Source organism: Falco biarmicus, chromosome 3 (genome assembly GCF_023638135.1).
Source record: "Falco biarmicus isolate bFalBia1 chromosome 3, bFalBia1.pri, whole genome shotgun sequence".
Classification (NCBI taxonomy): Eukaryota; Metazoa; Chordata; class Aves; order Falconiformes; family Falconidae; genus Falco; species Falco biarmicus.
The window spans coordinates 116,825,892-116,850,027 of NC_079290.1; the positions used below are offsets into that span (position 1 = coordinate 116,825,892).

Sequence of the window (24,136 nt, forward strand, 5' to 3'; positions counted from 1 at the left end):
CTGTGCTTTGTTCCCTGCTCAGGTGAGCAGACTGTTTGTACATAAGAATGCTATTGTTTGACTTGTACCTGTTTGATGGTACAGGAAATAAGCACGATGTTCATGCACTGGGCTTCCTTCTCTTCTCAGGAGCCCCTGGCCTCCAGCACATGCCCAAGACGGCGACAGGCAGGAGATGGCAGTACTGTGGAGGAGGAGCGAGACCAGGCCCGCCCGGGACGGAGGATCCCGGGACCGCCCTCGGCACAGCCGCAGCCGCGGGCGGCGACTGTCATGGCGGCCGGGCCCTGCTGCCCTTTGCCCGCGCACTGCGCGGCTACCGCCCCTCATTGGCTGGCTGCGTCAGGCGACGGGGATTAGCCAATCAGGCGTCGAGTTGAGGGGGCTTTGTTCTCTGCAGAGCTGAGGCGGCAGCTGCCGGCGGGGAGGTAGGCGCGGGCACTGCCCAGGCCAGGCTTTCCTCTGGCCCAGCCCTCTATAAACGGGACAAGAGAAATTTATGTAGTTAGAATTTAACTTTATAAAAGTGCGTGGATACCCTGTGTGCACTATCAGTCACAGGCTGTTAGCAACGCAGTAAAGACTCTGCTTTTAGAAATGCTGACAGGAACTTGCTAGAAAAAAATTTGGAATCAACATAAGTAAGTGTTAGAATATTTTTTTTTCCAATATTTATTGTATGTACTATAACACAAGCCTTCAATTCACCTTATTCCATTTCCTCAGCTGTGGGAGTGCGAGGTTTTAAGTTCTGAGTCCTGTGCTCCCAGTGCATTACAGGAGCCCTGTGGTTGGCTGTAGTCTCTGACTGAGCTGCGGCCCACTGAGATAATTAACTACCTGAAAGTGGTTAATTAAAAATCATGCTGAAACTACAAACTCTTCCTTTTCTTGCAGTTAATTGAGCGAGTTCTGTAGTGAGTTGGCTTGTGTCTCTGTAGGATCAGTTAGATGTCGTGGTGGCTGTTCTAGATGAGAGATGAGGAGAGGAGATGGGACTTGCAGGGTGTACTGGACTTGTGGAGGAATTTGCCAAAGAACACTATTGATGCAAGAAATGTATATGACTTTAAGGGTAGAGTGGTGAAGTGCTTGCAGAGGACGTGCGCTGGTGGTTACTAAGTTTACAAATCCCAAGTTAAGAAAATCCCTTGAACTGAAAATGGCTGGAGTCTGGGAGAGCATGAGGGAATTCCTATACAGGCTTGCCCTGTTCTCGCTTTTCCCTGGGTATCTGTTAATGGCAGCTATTGGAGACAGGGAGAACCTTAATGTGAATCAATATGGCTGTTCTCAAATTCTCTACAGGGAGTTTTTGCTTGCCCAGCAGTAACCTCAGGCTACAGATTCTGCTAACAGGAAAGGAAACATAGCATGAAATGAGACATGAGACCAAACAGTGGCTCTTTATCAGAGTACCTACTGGGAATGCCATTCTCTGCTCTCAGGCAGAACGTTTCTTCCATTCTCCCTGAGATTGTTTTTTAATCATTTTAGTACTGAGCATTTTTCAGTTTCTCTAGCAAGTGGAGGTCCTCTGACCCAAATGACTGAGAAAAAAATTACTATAAAAAGCTGAAGAGACTCCAGAATTACAAAGGTTGCTTAACCGCTAAGGGAAATTGCCCTTACAAACAAGCAGCCGTTAAGCATCCCAAGTTTATACAAGCAGCAAAGCCTTTCTAGAGTAGATCCATGATCTAAGTCACCAATGTCCCACTGAAATTAAAGGGACTTGTCCTCTTTTATTACCTTAGCATAAGATAAACAGGAGTTTAAGCAAATCTTGCACCAGCCCTGAAAAAAAAAAAAATGGAAAAAACCTGACAACTGTACTTCCAGTGATTTCACTTTTATTTCCTTAGAACCACGTTAGTGTATCTTTCTTTAAAATTCACAGTACAAAACCACTGCATATCTGAAAAGGCAAACTTCTACTATCCAAGTGCACTACAGATGCTCTGTTCACTATTCTACTCTGTATGGCTGTGTGTATTCTTTAAAACTAATCATGCGTTTCTGAACTATAAAAAGCAGTAACCTCAACTCAGAAAACAAAGCTCTTGTAAATAGGTTCTTCAGCAGGAAGAATTCCACTTGTTTTCTTCACTCCTTTCTTACCAAGTTTCTGAAGTGTATATACATGTTAATTACAGTGTCAATAAAAATGTGATTTACATTTCTTAGCTGCTTACTTTAGTAAGACTTTTTCAAGGCAAACTAGCAATACTCGATTTTTAAAAATCTATGTAATACAGAGTCTTTGTAGAACTGTAAATTGGTTCACGGTTTCATTATGAAGAGGAGCTCTGAGCAAGTCTTTGATGAAATATAAACCGATTCTTCTAAATAGTTTCCAGATAATAAGCACTTTCTGGATGATATTTATAAACAGTTACACTGTTGCATATCTGTAAGTACAAAACAATTTGACTGTAGTCCAGATTTTGCTTCTTGTAATAGAATTTTAGCAATATTTAATTTTAATGAAAGTAATAAACCAGCTTTAGTTGGACACAAGTAATTTAATCTTGAATACAACAGTAACAAATACACAAATGTATCTACCTAAGATTTGGTTTCACCTTTTCATCTACCTCATCTGGAGTATCATCATTAACGTGTCGGACAACCAAGTTATACGGTTCCTCCTCCAATGTCTCTTCATCTGATTTCTGTTCCTCCTCCAAAGCCCATTTGGGACGTTTGTTTCCCGTGGAGGAGACAGGAGAATGTCCTCCATCTAAATCATCAGGGATGCTGTCAAAATTAGTTTCTGCTAGACATTTATGGCACAGTCTGTAGCGTCTTGTTCCTTGCTGAACAACACATCCTGTTAGTTCAGTTACGTGACGCTTGCATTTTCTGCAGATCAGTTTGCCAGCTTGATGTATCTAAAGAGATTTAAAATTTGAAAATGTCAGTGTTCATCCAAAAGCAGATTTTTTTAGGAAAATAAATTCACTGAATCATTCTTAAAAAAATATTAAAATTTAAAATACAATTTGTTGATTTAAATAATAAATAAAGTTGATGTGCAGCTAGGAAGCTTTTCTGGTATTAGTTCTGGAAATGACCAAACAGCTGGTACCAATGAAATCCTGTGGTGGTTTTTTTTCTAGGCTGAACCTCCAACTGAAATGGCGTACCGTTTGGAAGTGGTTACGTAAATGCTCCAGCCGGGTGAACCTTTTCCCACATGCTTCGCAGGGGTATGGTCGCTCCCCTGTGTGACACCGAAGATGACGCTTGAGGTCTGCGCGTCGTTTCACCGTGTGTGTGCAGAAGGGGCATTTGAACCGCATCCGAGGTAGGTCATCTGTTATAGAGAAATACAGGTATAATGACAAATAGCAGTAGTCTTTCTTTATGTAGTATGATTATTTTTCAGCTTAAATAAGCAGCAGTTCATTTTTCCCCTGGTCTGTCGCTAAATAGGAAAAACCCCAAAATATAATACCCCAAAACAGTATTTCTTATAGAACATGTGAAATGGCCATTTGATAGTGTATTCTTTCTTACTCGGGGTATTTTTTAGACGTACAGATGATCATAAATACATAGCTATTTTAGATAGTCATCACATCTGACTTTTCCATCAGCTAACAGTTCATAGCTTTGACATTTATAATTTCTATGTAATATACTAGGATGACCGACCACAGTCTTAAAAATAGGCAATTATAATATAATACAGGTACGTTAGTTTCCAAAGCAATGCACATAAGAATACACATGTCAACTTTATTCCACCATCTCAGGCATGTGCTGTCAGTCCGTCAAGAGCTTAGATGCTTTATGTAGTGTGGCTAGAGAGTCACCGAGTTTGGGCTGGGTTGGACCTTAATGGAAATGCAGCATCCTGCCAGTGACGGGACCTTCTCTAGTGAATTTAGGTTGAATGCCTCTATTACTGCTTGGTACTGGGGATCTCACGAGAGAAATTCAGTCCTTCAGGTCCCCAATTCAATTACAGTTCTTGAGGCTTCATTAAACTCTGCTTGGGTCCAAATAAATCTGGCATGTATTGCTTTAACTTTACAGAATACCTGGGGCAAGCTCTCTGCTTCCAATTCTCATGCCCTGTTCTGGCTTCAACGTCTCTAATTCTGTTAGGTATTAGCATAGAGCAGATAAATAACCTGCAAGTCTAGCCATCGTTTTGGTTTTTCTGTAGCCATACAAATTCTCTCAAAAAGATCATCTGAATTCTTCCAGATAAAGACAAACTTTGCAAAACCATATGTATTTTTTACCTTCATTCCAACTACTCATTACACCTAAAATTGTAGGCATTGAGGTGTACAGTTCTTCTGCCTTTAATTCCATGAACTCGGGAGTTCTTGAAAGTTCTTGTTCTAGCTGAGCCACAGACCACCTCTTCGGTATCACTTCTGATTCATGATTATATCCGTAATCATCATGATCGACATCATTCTCGGCATCAAATTCAACCTCCTCTCTAACCCGAGAGATGTGGCTGGAATCTGAGGCACTGCAACCTCCGCTGGCCCGCTCAACTTTGTTTGATTTATACTGCGCAAAATCGCGGGTCTGTGACAGCCCTAGGTGTTTTCGGCGCTTTCTTGCCGAGCCCTGTTTTCTGCCTCTTTTTGCTAGCTGTGTTTCTGCCCGCTGCAGAATCACCTGTGAGGACAGGTAGCTGCTGTAGCTACTCCAGGAGTTTTCATTCACCGTATTAGCCTTTTCATCCGGGATCGAATAGGAACGCTTGGGGTTGCTCTTTGCTTTCCTTCTTGACCGATAAAGAGACGGGTGGGCAGGTTCACTGTTTGTACTTTTGGTCGAAAGGCTGAGGTAATGATCCTTTTCCTTTTCATTAATATCCAGCGAGGACTTAATGAATGTCTTACAGACATTAAGAATGTCTGTCATCTGCAGATAGCTAGCAGCTGACATTACTTCGATCACATTCTGGCCAGTTAAAGACAATATGCCTGAATACACGAAGTCCAGGATGACCATAAATGTCTCTGGAGAGAAGACCTCAAATGTCGCTATTGTTGGCTGACTCGTCTCCTTCGAGCTCTGCGAGAGGAGCATTTTGAAATAGCCGCTGCTGGCAAACAGCACATTGCGATGTGCTTTGAAGACCTTGCCCTCCACCAGGATATTGCAGTCGCAGAACAAGTCTTGCTTACGCTGTTCGTTCAGCTGCTCTAGGAGGTGGAACTGATGGGAAGAAATCTCCATTCCAGTCAGGGAGGCAGAGGAAGGCGTGCTCTAAAGTAAAAAACAAGTACAACCATGACAATCTAAACTGATGTTAGGGAATCCTGCTTTAAAGAGATGAGCTCTATTTTAAAAAACAACAAAATCAGGCATGTTTATCTCCAAGCTCCCTGCAACCGCTACCCCGCATAAACAAGGTGAGAGAAGAAACTTAAAACTCTAGAAGAGGTGCAAAGATGCCTTGGCAGGGTTATGGCATATCCTGGAAGAATTAATATTACATCGATGAAGACGTGAATGGCTCACAGACTGCGAGTGGGCCCTTGTGCCGCGGGGAGAGCGCTGCTGGCAAGTGCGTGCCCGGGGCCGGTCCGCTGTGGGGCTGCATCCGCCGGAGCGCAGCGGGCCCGCACACGGGGCGGCGGCAGCGCCCCGCAGCCCTCCCGGCCCGGGCTGCCCCGGTATTGGCGGAGGCCGCCGTCACTCACTCGCTCGCCCGGCCGAATTGGCCGCTCGGGCCGCGGCAGCCCGGGACGCCCGACGGCGCCGGACCCGCCCGCCAAAGCGCGGAGGCGCCTCCCGGCCCGGGCCCCGCGGGCAGCCGCCCCCGCTCCCCGCCGCTCCCCTCCGCCCGCGCCAGCCCAGCCCAGCCCAGCCCCGGTGCTGCTCCGCGGGAGCTCCCCGCCACGCTGCCGCGGGCGCCCGGCGCAGCCCCAGCCGCTCCCGCCCCGGCCCCGGCCGCCCCCGCCCGCCGCCTCCCCGCGCTGGCAGCGCCCCCGCTGCGGCCCCCCCGCCGCCCGCTCCCGCGCAGCCCTTTGTTGCCGCGCCTGGCTCCTTCCAGCCGCGCCCGGGGCTGCAAATGGCGCCCGCCGAGGACGCTGTGCAGCCCGCGGACCGAGCAGCTCTCGGGGGCAGCTGCCAGCGGGCCGGCGCGCACGGAGCCCGGCGCCGTCCCGGCAGCAGCCCGCTCCCAGCCGCCTTCAGCCCTGTCGCTATGTACAGCACAACCGCTGCTCACCGGCTGGTCCTGGGGCGGGTGTCGCTGAGCCGAGGGGAGCGGGCGGTGGATGCGGGGTCCCCGGCCCCGCGTCGGGGCTCGCCGTGGCTGGAGGTGACGCGCTGGTCCCGCAGCCCCGAGCCCTGGAAGCCCGAACGTGAGAGAAACAAAAGGTATTTGCTGACGTGGGCGTTGGACAGAGACGCCCGAGGGCTGGGGACACAATTAAAGGGGCAACGCACCGATTGCAGGCGCAGCCCAGCGGCTTCCTCTGCCGGATCGCCCTGCAGCCGGGGCCGCTCGCCTCTTCCCACACCCACATGCTGCCCGGGAGGCCCACTGCCTCACCGCGGACAATGCGTTGTTACTGTTAAAAGGCCAGTCTGGGGATCTTTGTATGTGGTAGGAAGGTGCCACCCATCTCTAGTTCTGTGCCATAGGATCTATTACATTACTCAATATAGCAGCATTTGTATAGCCAGTAAGTTTTGTATTCTGGCAATGGAGATAATCCTAAACCAAAGTACTGCAAGTAGGAGTGCAATGCCACAGATTGTCCTTCTTTTCCCTTCTGTGTTGAAAATCAAAGTGGGATGCCCGTTGGAAGACAAGACACTTTCAATCCTGTGCCTGTTAGAAGATGAGCCACTTTCAGTCTTGTTCCTTGAAATCATTGAATAATTTTGAGAAGGGACCTCAGCAAGTCATCTGCTACAGGCCTTTCCTCAAAGCAGGCTCAGAACATGGTAAAAGAACAGTTCCCACTTGCACAGTAAAAAGTGTGAAGTTGGAGCGTGGCAGAGAACTTCATTAGTATTTAATTTAGTACAATAGCTAAGCCAAGATACAGAATTTTTTTCTGTCCACTCCTCCCAGTTTTTCCTTAAAGTTCTTTGTTCTGCGCTGCTACTGTTTAAAATTCTGGATGTACCAAAAAAGATGCCTTGGTGCATTTCAAGAGTTAAATATGATGAATGGTTATGCTAACTCCAGTGTGGGAGGTTGTTTTAACTTGAACAGTATAGAAAATACTTAACTAAATGGCATTATAAGCTTAGCTTAGTGGCTTATCAGCCATCATTATTATAGCCGTCACTCAACAGACATACAGACTGTTGGTATAGATTTATACCTAATGGGAAAATTACACTGAAAGTCTGGAGGCACAGGCTGGATGATTTTAAGATCCTTTTCTTCAAAACTCAACCTTTTGGGCAGAATTAGAGAATTTTTCGTCTGCTACTTCATTCTCATACACGTTGTCTTCCAATTAACAGCAACCTTTAAATTGATTTCTGACTTTCACCAATGTTCCAGAAAAATTAAGAAGCAAGTGTTGGAATGTCTGTACTAGAACACTGAACTACTCATACAATTCTACTGTACTTATTAATGTAGAAACAATAAAATACAGAATTAATTATTTGGACTCTCTGGATTATATTTTACATTTCTCTGTCTTGCAAATGGTTAGAAGTCCCCACTGCCAGCTTGACCAGATTACATAGATACTGGCCTCAGCAGTCCACTGAAGTAGTTCCTTACGAATTTGTAAATGCATTAAATAAAACTCTAAACACACGTGCTTATTCCAGTCTGACTGGCACTATCTTTAGCCTCAAAGCTTCGATTAAAATATAATTTTAAAAAGCCTTTTTCTAGGATAAATCCAACTAAACAAGTTTAGCTGTAATCCTCAATGCAAATCTCAACTCCACTAGCCCCCAGCAGTTAAGGTTTTAGATAAACATTCAACTACCTAGCGCTGTTGTTGTGCTGACAGATGCTGATTGCTAGAGGGGGATCCTGGGGTCTGGGCACAGTCATTGGCTCAGCTGGAGCCAGTTGGTAGGTCAGGCATTTTTCAGCTAAACCAAGGTCCACGTAAATAATAAACGGGGCTGAAGATAGTGCTATTAGCCCCTGTGTAGGTGATCTGAAGTTCAAAGCCAAGTATTTCTGCAGACTAAGAGACCAAAATATAAGTAGACGTTGGCAGTGCTAGGTAATGGGATAACCTCTGATAGTGACCAGATGCTTCAGGGAAGAAGTATGTTCCATAATTTAATATCCAACAGATACTTCTTTTTTTTTTCCTAAGTTACTGAGAAATGGAGGGGGATCCCAAAATCCTGGAGGGTGGAGTATTTCTTCTGAAGAGCCAGGAGTGAAGGAAGGATGATACATGCAGCAGTGTCAGTCCTCTGCTAGAGATCTCTGGGCTTACAGATATTTTCAAAGCTCACGCTAAATATTTTTGCCTTTTTTTTTCTTTTTTTTTTTTAAATCTCAATTCTTTAGAACTGGAATAGAATATATACCAAAAGGTTGGAAAGGGAGATTCATTCTGAGGTTGTTTCGGGGGGTCTGCTTTTTTAAATTATTAATTTTGGAAAAAAAACCCAAACAAAAAACCCCCACAGTTGAACCTTTAAGATAAGGACAAGTGTCATTTTGGGGGATAGTAAACACAGAAGTTTAGATAATTTAATGGAAAACAAAACAATGGGATATGATGTGAAGGAGAAAAACTAATAAAGTCATAGGTTTATGTAGCAGGTAGAATTCTATAAGAAATACCTGAAAAGGGTGAAAAAAAAAATTTTTAATTCAGTGTTTTAGCCTTTGAAAGGATGGCAAGATAATTATCAGAAAATAAGGACAGAAAATAAATGTGCGACACTAAACAGAGAATGATGAATCTGTGTCTTCACTCTTGACTGTGGTTTTGTGAACACTATGATAAACACAAGCCAAGCAAAAAGAATCACAGAATCATAGAATTGTTCAGGTTGGAAAAGACCTTTTAAGATCAAGTCCAACCATTAACCAAGCACTGCCAAATCTACCACTAAACCATGTCCCCAAGAGGCAGGCTTTCAGTGACAGCGGAGAGCAAAGGACAGATGTTAGGATTGCACAGAAAGTAACGAGAGGTATACAAAGAGGAATGTCTCTTGAAGTGGACATCCCTCCAATGTTAGTCAGATGAAACAAGGCATGGAAAAGCAAGTGATGAGAGGCTGATGTACTGAAAACCAGTGAATAATCAAAACGTGCATTAAGAAGTAGTATTTAAGAGCAGTCAGAGCAACATGAAGATGAAAGAAGTACAAGGCAAAAATAATAATAAAAAGCAAACCCCAATTTGAGAGGAATTACAAAACTGTTGGTCATAGGGGAGCTGTGAATGTCTCTAGTCCCACCTCCAGCAGGAAGGCAGCCAGCCCAAGATCAGATCCAGATGAGATCAGCCATGGCTCTGTCTAGCCAAGTCTTGAACACCTTCAAGGACAACCATCTCTGAGGCTGCTTTCTGAATAGCCCATTCCAATGCTGCACTACAACTTAAACCTCTATTAGTAGACGTCAGTACAGTTCCATACAGCCTTCTCTAGCATTTAAGGATAAAATCAGCGTTTTTTTAAATAAAAAAACCCCAATCTTGTAACCTGACAAAGTTCTAAAAGCAACACATTCACATCAGTTAATTGTCAGGGAATTTAAATTCTGTGGGAACCCTATATGGTCTTTACTTTCCTCCTTGAAAAGAAAGAAAATGTTACTTCTGCTAATGAGCGGTATATGATCCTAACAGAAACATGAAGACGACAATCATCAGAGGCAATGCAAGAAGATGAGAAGAAAACAAACAGGATTACTTTCATTTAGAGAAAAACAAGCAAAATATATGACAGGCTATGTAAAATGAAGGACGTAGAAAATAGAAGGCACTTAACATTTATCTCGTCTTGCAATACAAAAATAAGGGAACAACTGAAATTAAGGCAACAAATGTAAAAATGGTAACGTCTTTAAAATACAAAACATAATTGACCTGTGGGAATCGCAGTTGAGCTAAAACTCCAAGCTTAATAAGGTACTTCAAAAATTACTACAGATATCTAGTTATGCTACTACGAATAACAATAACATATAAAACCAGTATAAACCCTTATTTGCCAGGCAAATCAACAATTAATCTGCCTATATTTAAAAAGTAAATGTCTTCACATGGATAGGTTGTTCCACTTGCCCATTTATAGCCACTTCACATCTTTTTTCTGAAGCATCTGGTCCTCAGTATTCTTAGATTTATGGCATCTAATTAGATTGAGTATTGATCCAAAAATAGTGTTGCTCCTAAAAACGCCCCCACTATTAAGAAACACTTAATAGTCTCACCTTTACAGATGGCAGGTAAGATTTCGGGCCTAGAATGACAATTTATTTTCCCCTCCCCTTAATCCATCCCCAAACACACACAGAGACTAATCCCAGCCACTTTGTATTCTGGTACAGCAGGCACTGATACCTAGAATTTATTGTGCATACTGTTTAATGTAAAGGGAAATGGAAAAATCTATGAAATCTGATTTCAGCAAGCATTTTCTCTTGAAATTTGATCGAAGTCATTCCATATTCTTTTATAGATTTCTTTGTTCTATATTTGATTTAGTTAAGGTTGCTCAGGAATATTTCTTAGCCATTTAATAATATGCATTTTAGGAGTAATAAGCTCCAAGAAATTAACCAGCTGTTTTCACATCAAGTTGACTTCGTGGACTGCTGACCAAAGAGTAACATAAAATCGAGGCAAGTGTAAGTTTCATTCGGAAAAGATGTTTTTATATGGGTGATCAGAAAGTTTTGTAAGTTCCTCCTTCCATGCACCTCCCCAAGTCTAAGCCAATGGATGATAACTTTAGTAAAAATGAAACACCACTTCTGATCTCCTTAGAACATACAAGCAGGCTGCTTCTTGAGAGCCTGCAACATTGAGGGGAAGGGCACTTAATGCTTATGCTGTGAACTTAGTAGGAAGCACCTGAGCTGTCATTTAAGAGACCTGTAGGCTGGCCATCTGCAGCCCGGAATGAAAATGCTGCACTCTCTGGTAATGATGATACTAATAAGGCTATACAGTTTTTACACAAATAAAAAGAAAACAGTGACTTTTTAGCTGTCCCTGGGAAAGAGATTATATAGTATATATATATATATATGGGATTGTTCTGTAGTTAATCCCTGGTTTCAGCCAAACATGCTTACAAAGTTGTAAAAAGAGGAAAAAAAAATTTCTAAGCTTAAGCCTATACCCACTGAGTTCAGTGATTGCAGGATGAAGACTGTATTAATACTCAGGTCTGTCTAAGAAAATGCAAAGTAAAAGCACTCCAGGTGCATACTTCTGCTCCTGTCCTGGTCAAGTGCTGGTCAAGATAAACTAACTAAGTAACAAAACAAAGTGGCTTACTTTGTTACAGAAGTAAACTTTCTTCACCATTAAGTCATCCATCTCCTGTAGTCTAATTGTAGGCAAAATTACAGAAATATGGTGTCTAGGACTTCCAGTACATCTTATTCTCGTTGGCATATAGTACAGACTGAAAAAGGTTAAAATGTATTCTCTTGGTGACCGAATGATTCTGGGAATACATAAATTGATAATGACTCCATCTTAAAACTCATCAGTTTAAAGTGAGTACAGGTCAATACAAACAGGAGTAGTCAATGGTTTCAGATGGAAAAATCTCATCAGTTCCGCTTCTAATGATATAGTATATATACTGTACAAATTGTTCTGGCACTGTTATTGTGCCAGATAATGTGCTATATAAATAAAACGGGACAAAGAGAGAAAACAACAGCTGAAGTAACTTTGGAAGGATTGTTTCCTTCACGTTGGTGTGGAGAAGCTGACGCTGCCATTGGCAATGCTGTGGATGCAGAATTACCAGTCATGTCAGCCTGGCATTTTTGAGAGGTTTTTAAGGGGAAAAAAAAAAAAAAAAAAAGAGAGAGAGAGAATTTTACTAATGCTTATTAAACCATAGCCCAGTCTGAGTTCCCAGTTTTCAGAATGAATGAAACATCTACTGACATCAACTAACGATTCATATTTGTAATAATTTTCTTTCTGATGTGTTGACTAGGACTAGTATCTCTGTGTTTATTTTCTTGTAAAGAAACTGGCCTTGAATGAATGACCTGCTAAAGAATCTCCTTATTCTAATAAATTTTACAAGAAAGTGCTTTTCCAGATGAATGTGCTAAAACATTTTATATGCTTTTTCTTAATTAGCTGCCTTTTTTCCTTATCATAATACGAAGACTTCATGAAATTTTGTGGAAGATTATCTTAATTTCTGAATCCTGAAGAGACGTGGATATTCTGCTGTGTGGGGTATTTATACTTTATCGACAAATGATAACACATACAAACCCTACATCTCTACAAGTTTAACAAGTGGGCAATTTACAGTGCTGCGTGACTTTTTTGTTTTTTAAAGTATTTAGATCTCACTCCCTTGAAAGAGGTTTTGAAGTGACGCACTGTCTACTATAAAAAGTTATCCATGTAATACTTCAGTTCCTTATTCATCCATTATTTCACTTAAGGATGGATTATTTCTAATGAAGCAAAGCATGGGTATTCTCATAACAAAACTCAGAATGGACTCAATGGCATGTCCATAAATACATGCAAGTCTGGACCTGTCCAAGAGAAACCAGTATGTCTTTGTATGCTTAACAACAGGCTGGTGGAGGGCATATGGTCAAGACAGTACATTCTCCCTCTTATGCGAAATTCCTACTTCTTGTCTTGCAACTACCTAATATTTGGTTTTACTTCCTTTTCGTCCGCTTCATCCTCACTGTCATCAACTTGCTGAATGACCAAGTCTGTTGACCCATCCTCCACAATCTCCACGTCTGATCTGTTGTCTTCCCCATAGTGCCACCTGGAATCCTTATCCCCATCTTGTGGAAATTCAAGGGGTGCTTCAGCCTCCAAGTCAATGCGAATACTGTCTATACCAGCTTCAGCCAAACACTCATTACAGAGTCTGTAACGTCTCGTCCCCTCTTGGACCACTTGTCCTGTCAGCTCAGTCACGTGGCGTTTACATTTTCTGCAGACAGGCTTACAAGCCTGATGAATCTGGGAAAATGGGAAAATCAAAATTAATAGATTTGATAATTATCCACAAAGAAGTGTCTTTTAAGATGGCAAAAAGTATGGCTGGAGTAGCATCAAATGGTAGCAGTAACTCATTTTGAGAGACAGCATTCAAATGTTAAAAATTAAACTATCATGGACGCTGTAATTGCCCTCTTAAGCTGTTACAGGACTTGCATAGAGCAGTACCTTTGCGAGCCATCAATTAACAAAGAAATCCATCCCCTTTCATACAAATTATGCTTCAAATTGACTTCAACAAAACCAAATTAATTTTCTATTACCTCTTCTTTACGGGATTCAATATATCAACCAGATACACTTATGCTGTATTTAAGTACACTGAGAGATTTACACATTAAACAAATCATGCAGTTACTAAAAATACATACTGTTCGAAAATGGCTACTTAGGTGATCTAGCCTGCTAAATCTTTTCCCACATGCCTCACAAGGGTAAGGGCGCTCTCCTGTATGACAGCGAAGGTGACGCTTTAGGTCTGCTTTTCTTTTCACCACATGAGTGCAGAACGGGCACTTGAACCTCATCCTGGGCAGATCATCTGTTAGAATATAATGTGATTTAAAAAAATAAGTTAATTAAGTCATAACACGTCTAGTCATGTAATGCTCTAGGAAAAGGCATTCTGTAAGCAGAACAGCAAATCACTTCTATTAAAAAAATAACATCATAGGTCTTTCCAAGCACAAATATCTTCTGTTTTCCTGTAAATTACACAAGAGTGCAACAAAAGGAGGGGACTGTCAGCTATATTAAAAAGAGCACAAAACCATCCCAAACGATATTAACTTAAAAGTGCAAGGCAAAGCCGTAGACACTGAACATTATGTATTTTGAAAGGCTAGTTTTAGTAAACCAGCTACTTCAGTAAGTCAAAATTATTCAAAAATAAAGAGTTACCAACTTTCCAAACTTCCATTTCTGGGCAATACAGATGTCTTTTTTGCAACTGTACGCTCGTTCAGTAAAGCACATTTTCTCAAGGACAGAACAGCCAACTTGCAGATGACTGTGCGCCCACAGGATCAAAACAAACTTACCTTCAGCCCAGCTTCCCATGACACCCAGGATCGAGGGCATGCTCGCGTACTGCTCATCAGCTTTTGAAGACTTCGATTTACTGGAAGAACGGGGTGATTCATGCTCCTGCTGTGACACAGCCAAGCTCCTTGGCATCACGTCGGACCCTTGGCTGTACTGGTACCCCACATGAGGGGATTCAACTTCTGGTTCGATCTGAACTTGCTCCTCAGACTGAGCAATATGGCCAGTGGGCTCGGCAGCCCTGTCCTCCAGTTTGCTTGATTTATAGTGAGGAATGTCAGAAGGCTGCTGCAGTCCCAGGTGCCGGGATTTCTTTACGGAATCCTGCCGTTGCTCATGTTTGGACAGCTGCTGCTGGGCATTTCTTTGAGAAGTTGGATAGTAGCTGAAATTGCTCCAAGAGTTTCCACCCATCATACATGTCCCTTGGTCTGAACTCAAGTGTGAATGCGGCGGGCTGCTTTCTGCCCTCCAGCCGGTGTTGTACAAGCAAGATCGGTCCACCCCGTTTGAATTTACATCTTTGTCTGACAGACTGAAGTAGCGATCCTTCTCCTTCTCACTGATGTCCAGCGATGACTTAATGAACGTTTTACACACGCTGATAACATCGGTCATCTGAAGATAGCTAGCAGCCGACATGACTTCAATGACATTTTGACCAGTGAGGGACAGTTTGCCTGAATACACAAAATCTAGAATAACTGTAAATGTGTCAGGAGAAAATGCCTGGAAAGTAGCTGTCGTCGACTGACTCGTCTCCTTCGAGCTCTGCGAGAGGAGCATTTTGAAATAGCCGCTGCTGGCAAACAGCACATTGCGATGTGCTTTGAAGACCTTGCCCTCCACCAGGATATTGCAGTCGCAGAACAAGTCCTGCCTGCGCTGCTCATTTAGTTGCTGCAAGAGGTGAAACTGGTGAGAAGAAATCTCCATTCCAGAAAAAATGCAATGAAGCGTCAGTCTAAAAAAATAAAGAAAATAATTATTCTTGACTTCAGCCTCAATTCAACTCAGCCAAAGACGTCAGGCCCAATTTTACAGAGATCTTCACAAATAATCTTAATTATTTGAATCTATGAATGCATTGAAATTACAGTATGCACAACCATACACTCTTTTCCCAAGAAGAGTGATGCGAGAGCCGAATCGGTGCACATTATTTGGCAGACACGTGCGAGCTACAGCGACGGGCATCCCGTCCCAGGGATACCGGGTGGATGTGTGCGACCCGCTGGCAGCCGCCTGCCAGTGCCCGGTGCGGCGGGCAGCCCTCCAGCTGCTGCGGCCGAGGCCCGGCTCCGCGCCGGGAGCTGGCGGCCCCGCACCGCCCCGGCCCGGCCGGGCTCACACCGCCAGGACCAGAGACGGGACTCGGCGGCAGCGCCCCGCAGCCCTCCCGGCCCGGGCTGCCCCGGTATTGGCGGAGGCCGCCGTCACTCACCCGCCCGCCCGCCCGAATTGGCCGCTCGGGCCGCGGCAGCCCGGGACGCCCGACGGCGCCGGACCCGCCCGCCAAAGCGCGGAGGCGCCTCCCGGCCCGGGCCCCGCGGGCGACCGCCCCCGCTCCCCACCGCGCCCGAGCTCCCCGCCGCTCTCGAGCTCCCCGCCGCTCTCCTCTGCCGCGCCGCGCCGGGCGCGCAGCCCGCAGCCGCCCGCGCCAGCCCAGCCCCGGTGCCGCTCCGCGGGAGCTCCCCGCCACGCTGCCGCCGCCCGCTGCCGGGCGCCCGGCGCAGCCCCAGCCCCAGCCGCTCCCGCCCCGGCCCCGGCCGCCCCCGCCCGCCGCCTCCCCGCGCTGGCAGCGCCCCCGCCGCGGCCCCCCCGCTGCGGCCCCCCCGCCGCCCGCTCCCGCGCAGCCCTTTGTTGCCGCGCCTGGCTCCTTCCAGCCGCGCCCGGGGCTGCAAATGGCGCCCGCCGAGGACGCTGTGCAGCCCGCGGACCGAGCGGCTCTCGGGGGCAGCTGCCAGCGGGCCGGCGCGCACGGAGCCCGGCGCCCGCGGGGACTGCGGAGCCCGGCGCCGGCCCTCGCCCGACCCTCGCAGCGAGGCCGCCTCCCGGGCCCTTTCCGCCCCCAGATCCCAACGCCCTGTCTGGCCTACCGGCGTGCTGGAGCCGCCGCTCACCGGCTGGTCCTGGGGCGGGTGTCGCTGAGCCGAGGGGAGCGGGCGGTGGATGCGGGGTCCCCGGCCCCGCGTCGGGGCTCGCCGTGGCTGGAGGTGACGCGCTGGTCCCGCAGCCCCGAGCCCTGGAAGCCCGAACGTGAGAGAAACAAAAGGTATTTGCTGACGTGGGCGTTGGACAGAGACGCCCGAGGGCTGGGGACACAATTAAAGGGGCAACGCACCGATTGCAGGCGCAGCCCAGCGGCTTCCTCTGCCGGATCGCCCTGCAGCCGGGGCCGCTCGCCTCTTCCCACACCCACATGCTGCCTGGGAGGGGATGTGGTGCCCCAGATGCTGCCTTCTCACACCTATAGGTGTAGCACAGGCCTTGATTACCCAAATCTTTTTTTTTTTTTTTTTTTTTTCCTTTTGGAGCTTCCTCAGAAAAGGATGTAAGATATTTTTCTCTTCATATTTGTGATCTTCTGAAAAAGACGTGTCTGAAATCCCTGTACCTGAACCTCTCACCCTCTCTCACTTGAAGTTTGGTGTCTTTCTCCTTCCTCTTCTTACCACCAGGGTCTTTTCTGTGCTTTTGACACCCTCGTTATTTCTCATAAATTTTTGTTTTCCCATGGGAGCCATTCTGCCTTCACTGTGCCCTTTGTGTCCTTTTTAGCCTTCTCTTCCACAAACTTAAGACATTCCATCTTGAAACAATTTACCATCCTTTCCCCCCTATAGCAAAATGGGAAAGACATCCAAACACTCTTTCTTTTAATAGTCAGAAACATTCTCCCAGTATATTGTATACATTTCTTTATTTTCAATTTATATGTATTTATATTGTAACAGTGCTTTTCACCAGCTTAATTCCCCCTTTTTAATAAACACCCAAAGTTTTGTAGATTCTGTCTCTTTTCAAATGCAGGCCACGCTTGTAGAATCTTTCATGAGATCCATTCTGCTTGCATAAGGCTCCACTCTGTACCTGACCAGCTTAAATTAATCATTCTTGAACATGAAAGCAATTGGAATTTACACAGTATTTCACATTAATCTTTTCAGTCCGCTGGGCAATGGTGTTAATTATCAACTGCAAACATTTCAATCTAATGTACCTACAACTAACCAGTCTTTTTCAGCCATGTCACATTGCTGGTCCGTAGTCATCCTCTGATTGGTGTCACTTGCACATTTCATGTAATTTATCTGGCTTTTACATCAAAGTCTAAAGAGTGTAATAGCAGAACTGATTCCAAAGTCAGCTGCGAGGACCGTTAGCATCTTTGTCCTCATTGTTCCCTTTTCAGGGTCACACAACGCAACCCTAGCGCCCAGCTTCTCACAGCTCCTCCTGTTAATTAATAGCGCACACCTGCACGTGGCATACTGTATGCAGCCCCGGGGTCACTCATTTCAAAGAACATATACAGGAACCTGTCATGGCTTAGGCCGGGAAAAGGGAAATGAGAAATTCTAGTGCAGCTTTGTACAGATGTCTGATGTCCCAATGAGGAAAAACATGAAGCAGGTGAGGTAAATGGAAACCTATAAAATCGTGAGGGGATCGATACGGACTGACTGTTCACTGCTTATTCCAGTGTAAGAGGAAGGGGATAGTAAATTGAGCTAGGAGGTGGCAGGGTCAGAGCAAACAAGAGGATGCGGTGCTTCACGTAACACGTAATTAGGCACTGGCATTGCTTGCCCTGGGCTGCTATGGGTGCGAAATACGTGAGTGTTACAGGGCTGTATGGTCATGAGAGTGACTTGAGAGCTATGTATAGAAATCATGGATTCACAGAACAGTTTGGGTTGGAAGGGCTCTTAAAGATCACCTAGCTCCCACCCCCCATGGGCAGGGACACCTCCCCCCAGCCCAGGTTGCTCCAAGCCCTGTCCAACCTGGCCTTGAACACTTCCAGGGATGGGGCACCCACAGCTTTTCTGGGCAACCTGTGCCAGCGCCTCGCCACCCTCACAGGGAAGAATTTCTTTCCAATATCTAATCTAAATCTCCTGTCCTTTACCTTTAGAATGTCCTGTGCCTTAGTAAGTCCGCAAGTCACAAATTGTAGGAGACTGGAAGAGTGTTCAGGTAAAAATATTGCTTGTATTCTTCCATAGAGCAACTGATTTTGACTCAAAAGTCTCAAGCTGGGGAATTTCATAGAATTTAGTTTATTGCCAACTAACAAACTTTCAATTACCGATTCTGGTATTGAGAAAGAAAGATGACAAACAACTAAATTGCTTGGATTGCTTAATATAAACCAGAAAATTTACTTGCAGTATCAGGTTTTAATATCGCTTGAATTCATTCCTCTAAAGTTTGATTTTGCCTGTCAGTTCAACTAAGTAGCACCCCTTTTTATATAAAATTCTACATATTTTTTTCAAATCCATGCCTAAATTATTTCATCTGCTGAAAAATTCCTTTTGAAAAGAACTATTTGTAGGTGTTTGTTCTGTTTGACTTTGTTGACTTCTCAGGTAATTGGTACTTTCACTTGTACATCAGAGACTGCTCTGCTTGGTGGATTGTAACAGCATTAATAGGACCTCAAGGGCTCTCCATCTGCTAGGAACAGGTAGTAGAATTTAAAAAGTAGGGGAAAAATGCAGTGATATCTAGAGTAGCTTAATTAGAATTTTTAAAGATGTTGCAAGTCCTTTACTCAGAGTACTTCAGAAACCTTGCCCACAAGTCTGCACAGTGCACCTAGGGACAGCCACGGAACAGACTGGCTTTCTCATATGTAGGGACTGATGTCCTGTTTTTCACACTAATACATCCCAAACAATCCACTGATTCCAGCAATTTTGGGTTTTAATCTAGTTTTTTTCTTTTGTGTTTCTAAATTTTAGAGTTACAGTTTGTAGCCAAGAAAGTTCCACTTGAAGTTGAGATACTGTTTGAGGAGTTTATCCAATGGGAATAAGTTTGGCAGCTATGTGGAGGAGGTGCTTCTCACAGCAGCAGGAGTGTTGCAAAGCAAGACTAATAGTCTGCTTTTCAGAGAACAATTTACAAATTACTTTAAAAAAATGACATTGTTAGGGCTGATATAAAAATTATTAACATAAGTTTTGCGTTGTCTCATTTGGGTTTTGGTAGTCAAATGTAATTAATAGCAAGAGCAGTTAAAAGATTTTAGTTTTCCTTAAAATAGGTGCTTCTTAAAAATCACAGACTTCAGTTATGATATATTTTCTGAATTTAAATATATAGTGATATTCCTTGCCAAAGAAAACTCAAGAGTGTATACTAGAACAACTGAAGTATCATAGTTCAAAGATTGACATGCATTGATTCACAAGATTGATTTGGCGGAGCTGTAATGGATTTTTCCCAAGTGTGTCAGCAAAGTAATATGCATTTACCAAGGGTTTTATTTTAAGTTTTGAAAACATAAGTAAAATTGTATATAACCTTGGGCTGAAGCAACACAATTCTTCCTTTTTCTACCATTGAAGAAATAGCTGCATTTTTTTCCACTGAATCAGAAATGTATCATACTTGGGAAATTAATTAGTTGCCCCCTCCCCTTTTTTTTTCCCACTGGATCTAAAAACGCATTTAATGAGAAAATGTGAACAGCAGGAATTTTAATCCATGCTCTTGCAAAAACTGTTGCTTTTAAAATAGTGTTATACCTCTTAAAGGAAAAGTAATTTTCTGAGAACATTTTTGTTTGTTTAAAAGCATTTGAGAAACTGTGCGTGGCATAAAAATATATATATTTTTAGTAGTTCACAGGAGAGTTGCTGATCGTTCCATTTCAGAAAACTTTTCAGCGTTACAGGACCTAATGCCATAAGGAATACAAAGTATGCAAGATAAGACCATATCCCCGTCATAACAAAAGAACTTTTTAAGTTATGCAGACGTGGTCTGGAGATAGGGGAATAAGACAGACACTAGAAGGTAATTAAGAATGAGATTACAATTTTCATCTAATACTCTCCCAGCTTATATTTGGCTTTATTCGTTTGCAGCAGCATCATCTTTACTGTCATCAGCTTTCTGCATGACAAAGCCAGTAGACTTGGCCACAATTTGGGTAGTTAGCTGTCCTCATGCAGATCCCGAGCTGCATCCTTGTTGTCTTCTAGTACAAACACAAGTGCTTGTTCAGCCTCCAGGCTAGCAGGAGATCACTTTGTTTTTCAAAATGACAAGGAAATCATGAATATCAAGGAAATCAAGGAATCTTCCATCTGCCAGTATGCCTAACTGAGCAGGCCATCTTCTAAACAAAGTTTACAACTTGGGCGGAGTCTGGGGTTTGATGGCAGTGTTAACAGGGGCAGCAGCTGTACAAGCATCTCGGTGTAGTTTGTCAGTAGTTTCATCTATATTAGGCCAAATCCTAATCCCACAGCAAAAGAATTAAATTACATACTTACTAGATATATTCTGTCAACACAGCTTCCCTTAACACCTAGAATTGTGAGTCACTTAGACCTTGAATTCATTCTCCACAAACGATTAGCAAGCTCTTTGGCAAGGTTTCATCCCCCTTGATTGCCCTGGTCTCCTGTTTTCTTTCTCCCACAGCAAGAGTCCTTTTCACCAGGGATGGTAACAACCCCATGGCCCTCAGAGTCAGGGAGACAAGAGCAGGGACGTATGCTCCAGTGCCCCACATCTTTCATGGAAAAAATGGGAAAAATGTATGCTTACTGTGAGATTAGTATTGATTTAATGTTTTCTGTTCTTTGTAAAAGAACCAGGCTACATACAACAGTATAAACATATTTAGTACATACACAATTTAACATACAATAAAGACATATTCAGTAATGCGTGACTGTAGAAAAAATGTTACAAAAAGCACTCAAAGATGTGATCCTCACCCCTTAAAAAGGGTAAATTGCCTGTATGATGGTGATGCATGTTAATTCTCAACTTTGGTTCAATTTGTTTTTCTCTCTTCCACCCTGACACATAACATCCATGGACATCTCGGCATCGGGACAGGTACACTTGCAGATCTGGCAGATTGCGGTAAAACATCAGTGCAATTCTGTATTACTGATCTGCAGAAAATGTGCAGTTATTATATCTGGAAAGGTCTGATGGGTGCACACTGCTCCCTGGATTGTGCTGGGAATCACCTGTAAAAGCTGCACAGCTGTCTTTTCTATATAGACCCACAATTCAGAACTTTACGCAATCCTTTCCCCCATGTAGAACTATTGATCCCAAATACCTGCGGAAGCAGAGCACCAGACATCAGTCCCTTCTTTCACTCCCTAGTGCTCCTCTTTCTTGCGAGCGGCGGGGAATAACACGCAGCCGACTCAGTATGAGTGATAAAGCATGATTCACTTTATTAGCCCGAATAGCTCTTATTTATACAGTGTATCTAATTATGCATACTCAGCAGTCTATGATTGGCTAGAATCACTACCTACTCATTTACATGGTCCTCCTACTTGCGGTTAGCTAGCTTACATAACTTCTTTATCTTTACTGCACATACCTCCTTAGAGTCGTTTGTGAAGCTTGTTAAGGTCGTGGTGTACTTGCAATTCTACAGCCATCAGCATAGCTGGCAATTTCAGCTGAGGCCTAGTCTTGATAGCACCCCCGTTAGATTCGGCTCTGCTTGTACAAATGCTCTAATGATCTGTGACCCTTCTCATCCAGCCATTCTCCAACACTTTCTCATCAAAATAATCTGCTTAACATTGAATACCATTTCTTCTTTGTTGTTGCCTTTTTTTTTTTTTTATTACCCTTATTTTACTTGTACTGGAGCACTTTTTAAAAAGTCATAATCTGCTGTGTTTAACATTTCAGTAAACAACAAAAGAAGAGTTAATACAAAATTTAAAAGATGGACTTTCAGAGAATGCTGGGGTAACTGAATTTCACATACATCAGATTCAGATGATACACATGAAAATGTTACTGTACCAGTCAATACTTTAGGACAATTTACTTTTGATTGAACTACTCCACTGATCCGTCCAGAGATACTGCATCAACTGGCAAGATTCCCACATTGGTTTTCAAAAGTGAAAAAGAAAATCTTCCTCTCCTGCCTCAATAAATATACAGCATCTTGTTTCGTAATACAGTGCTGTTACTATACTGGCTTTCACCTGGATGGATCTTGGAGTGGGCTCGGAGATTTATGAAGGTCCTTGAATCTACCCATAAATCCATCTGCAGGATGGTGCCTAAAAAAAGCAGGTTCTAAAACCAGGGCATCTCCTCAAAATGTTAACTCTTGGTTAGTTCAGTGAGTATTCTATTTTTTACTTTCACACAGGAGGTGAGAAGAATCCTCCAAGTCTCTTAAGACTGAGGTATTAAAAAATGTTTGTGATCTAGAAATAGCTGCTATAGCTACCAATAGCTATTATTTAACAACAAAATGTGTCCATCTTGTATTAGAAACACAAACAACTACAAGAAGAAAACAATTTCAAAGCAAACTTCCTATTTTTGTTTGACTAATACACACTGGCTTGGGTCAGCGCTCACATACCTTAGCTATTAACAACCAAACAAGACAGAATTTGAAAAATCAGTAGCACAGTCACTGACTCTAAAATTACATTTGTGTTCATGTAATTCCCCTCCAATGCAAAAAGAAGCCAGCAGCTAAAAATTAAAGTAAGCCTTGCCACTGAAGAACTTGTAAGAATTTGAGACCTGATTTGGTTTCTAGTTCTGCTTAGATGTTACCCTTATAATTAGTCTCATGATTAATGGGACCAATTGTGTGTCAGAGCCTTTATAGGACCAGAGACTTAGCTGGTTACACTAAAAGCATGTAAGAAGTATGGAGTCGTGTATTTTGACAGTTAAAATATTTTGCATCTTGACTGGCAGTCCGAAGTTTAAAGTCTAATACATTGCCTTTGGATATTTGGGGATGGCGTTTAAAGTTGCTGTGTCCAGCACATTGTTTTGAGAGGTGATTTGGGTTTTTTTTTTGGGGGGGGGGGGGGTGTTTGTTTTGATTTGGGTTTTTAGGTTTTTTTCTTTCTTTTTAATTTACTAGTATCCAGACACCTGCCTATATCTATTCAATAAAAACCAAGTAAGTTGCTATATTCACTGGTTGTGTTTTGTTAAAAATGCTCTGCTAACCTACATAGCAGAGATGATGACATCTTAACTGTAACCCCAGACCTCAAAGCACCTCTGTGTGGGCATGCATACCACACACACGTGTATAAATGGAGCCACTGGCCAGGTTTTAACACCTTCACGCCCTTTATATGATCATACATGCTACTAATATTTCTACATGTGTGGAAAAATCTGAATTTCAAACAATCCAACAAAAGGCAAAAACCAGACTGCCTTCAGTTATTTGGTTGACATGTTAGCAGCAGCCTTGAAGAGAAGAAACACAATTTTTATGTGCACATTAAGGGCACTGTCAACTTAAGTTGGATCAAAAAATCTTAAATACTAACAAAAATGTTTTAATTTTTTTTTAAAAAATCCTCAATAATAAACAAATTTGGAAATATGAATAATTTCCAGGCATTTCTGAAACAAAAAAACTTAGAAACCTAAAGATCCCAATGAAACAAAGGTGAACAGATTTCACTGTTTGAATGAAAACAGTGAAAGAAAGAAGGGGTTATTAAATTTTTCATTGATTCAGGGTATTCTAAATCAACAGATAAATAGATGTTTCAAATATCACAGTCTGTAAAAGGTTTAAAAAAAGTCTGTGAGATATGCAATATAATTTGAAATTATCTAGAAAGGATATTTGGGAGTCTGTTCCCCCCACCCCCATCCATTTTATTGTAGGCATTTAACAGCATTTCTTCTAG

General features: G+C 43.3%; 2 protein-coding genes across 5 annotated transcripts; both read right to left on the minus strand.

The window, feature by feature from the left end:
* Positions 1–2,505: 2,505 nt before the first annotated feature.
* LOC130146514 (zinc finger and BTB domain-containing protein 8A-like) lies at positions 2,506–8,110 on the minus strand. 2 transcript variants are annotated; one of them, XM_056332711.1, is made up of 5 exons: positions 6,433–8,110; positions 6,212–6,333; positions 4,257–5,244; positions 3,150–3,319; positions 2,506–2,894 (listed from the first exon to the last, which is right to left on the minus strand). In XM_056332711.1, exons 3-5 carry the CDS (start codon positions 5,212–5,214, stop codon positions 2,565–2,567), a joined length of 1,458 nt encoding a protein of 485 aa, XP_056188686.1. In that variant the 5' UTR covers positions 5,215–5,244; positions 6,212–6,333; positions 6,433–8,110; the 3' UTR covers positions 2,506–2,564. The 2 variants fall into 2 exon arrangements, with proteins under 2 accessions (XP_056188686.1, XP_056188685.1); XM_056332710.1 differs by having other exon boundaries at positions 6,212–8,110.
* Positions 8,111–9,828: 1,718 nt separating this feature from the next.
* Positions 9,829–16,716, minus strand: LOC130146515 (zinc finger and BTB domain-containing protein 8A-like). Of its 3 annotated transcripts, XM_056332714.1 has the most exons (5): positions 16,564–16,716; positions 16,319–16,464; positions 14,216–15,183; positions 13,547–13,716; positions 9,829–13,136 (listed from the first exon to the last, which is right to left on the minus strand). In XM_056332714.1, exons 3-5 carry the CDS (start codon positions 15,153–15,155, stop codon positions 12,804–12,806), a joined length of 1,443 nt encoding a protein of 480 aa, XP_056188689.1. In that variant the 5' UTR covers positions 15,156–15,183; positions 16,319–16,464; positions 16,564–16,716; the 3' UTR covers positions 9,829–12,803. The 3 variants fall into 3 exon arrangements, with proteins under 3 accessions (XP_056188689.1, XP_056188690.1, XP_056188687.1); XM_056332715.1 differs by lacking the exon at positions 16,564–16,716 and having other exon boundaries at positions 13,601–13,716; positions 16,319–16,553; XM_056332712.1 differs by lacking the exon at positions 16,564–16,716 and having other exon boundaries at positions 16,319–16,553.
* Positions 16,717–24,136: the final 7,420 nt, after the last annotated feature.

Bases quoted from the DNA above. Each gene is read 5' to 3' on its own strand.
- LOC130146514 (XM_056332711.1), bottom strand. From the start codon at position 5,214: ATGGAGATTTCTTCCCATCAGTTCCACCTCCTAGAGCAGCTGAACGAA. The intron at 3,320-4,256 runs GTAAAAAATACA...TCTCTATAACAG, and splicing joins AATGAGTAGTTGGAATGAAG to ATGACCTACCTCGGATGCGG. The intron at 2,895-3,149 runs GTACGCCATTTC...AAATCTCTTTAG, and splicing joins TACGTAACCACTTCCAAACG to ATACATCAAGCTGGCAAACT.
- LOC130146515 (XM_056332714.1), bottom strand. From the start codon at position 15,155: ATGGAGATTTCTTCTCACCAGTTTCACCTCTTGCAGCAACTAAATGAG. The intron at 13,717-14,215 runs GTAAGTTTGTTT...ATATTCTAACAG, and splicing joins CATGGGAAGCTGGGCTGAAG to ATGATCTGCCCAGGATGAGG. The intron at 13,137-13,546 runs GTATGTATTTTT...CCATTTTCCCAG, and splicing joins TAAGTAGCCATTTTCGAACA to ATTCATCAGGCTTGTAAGCC.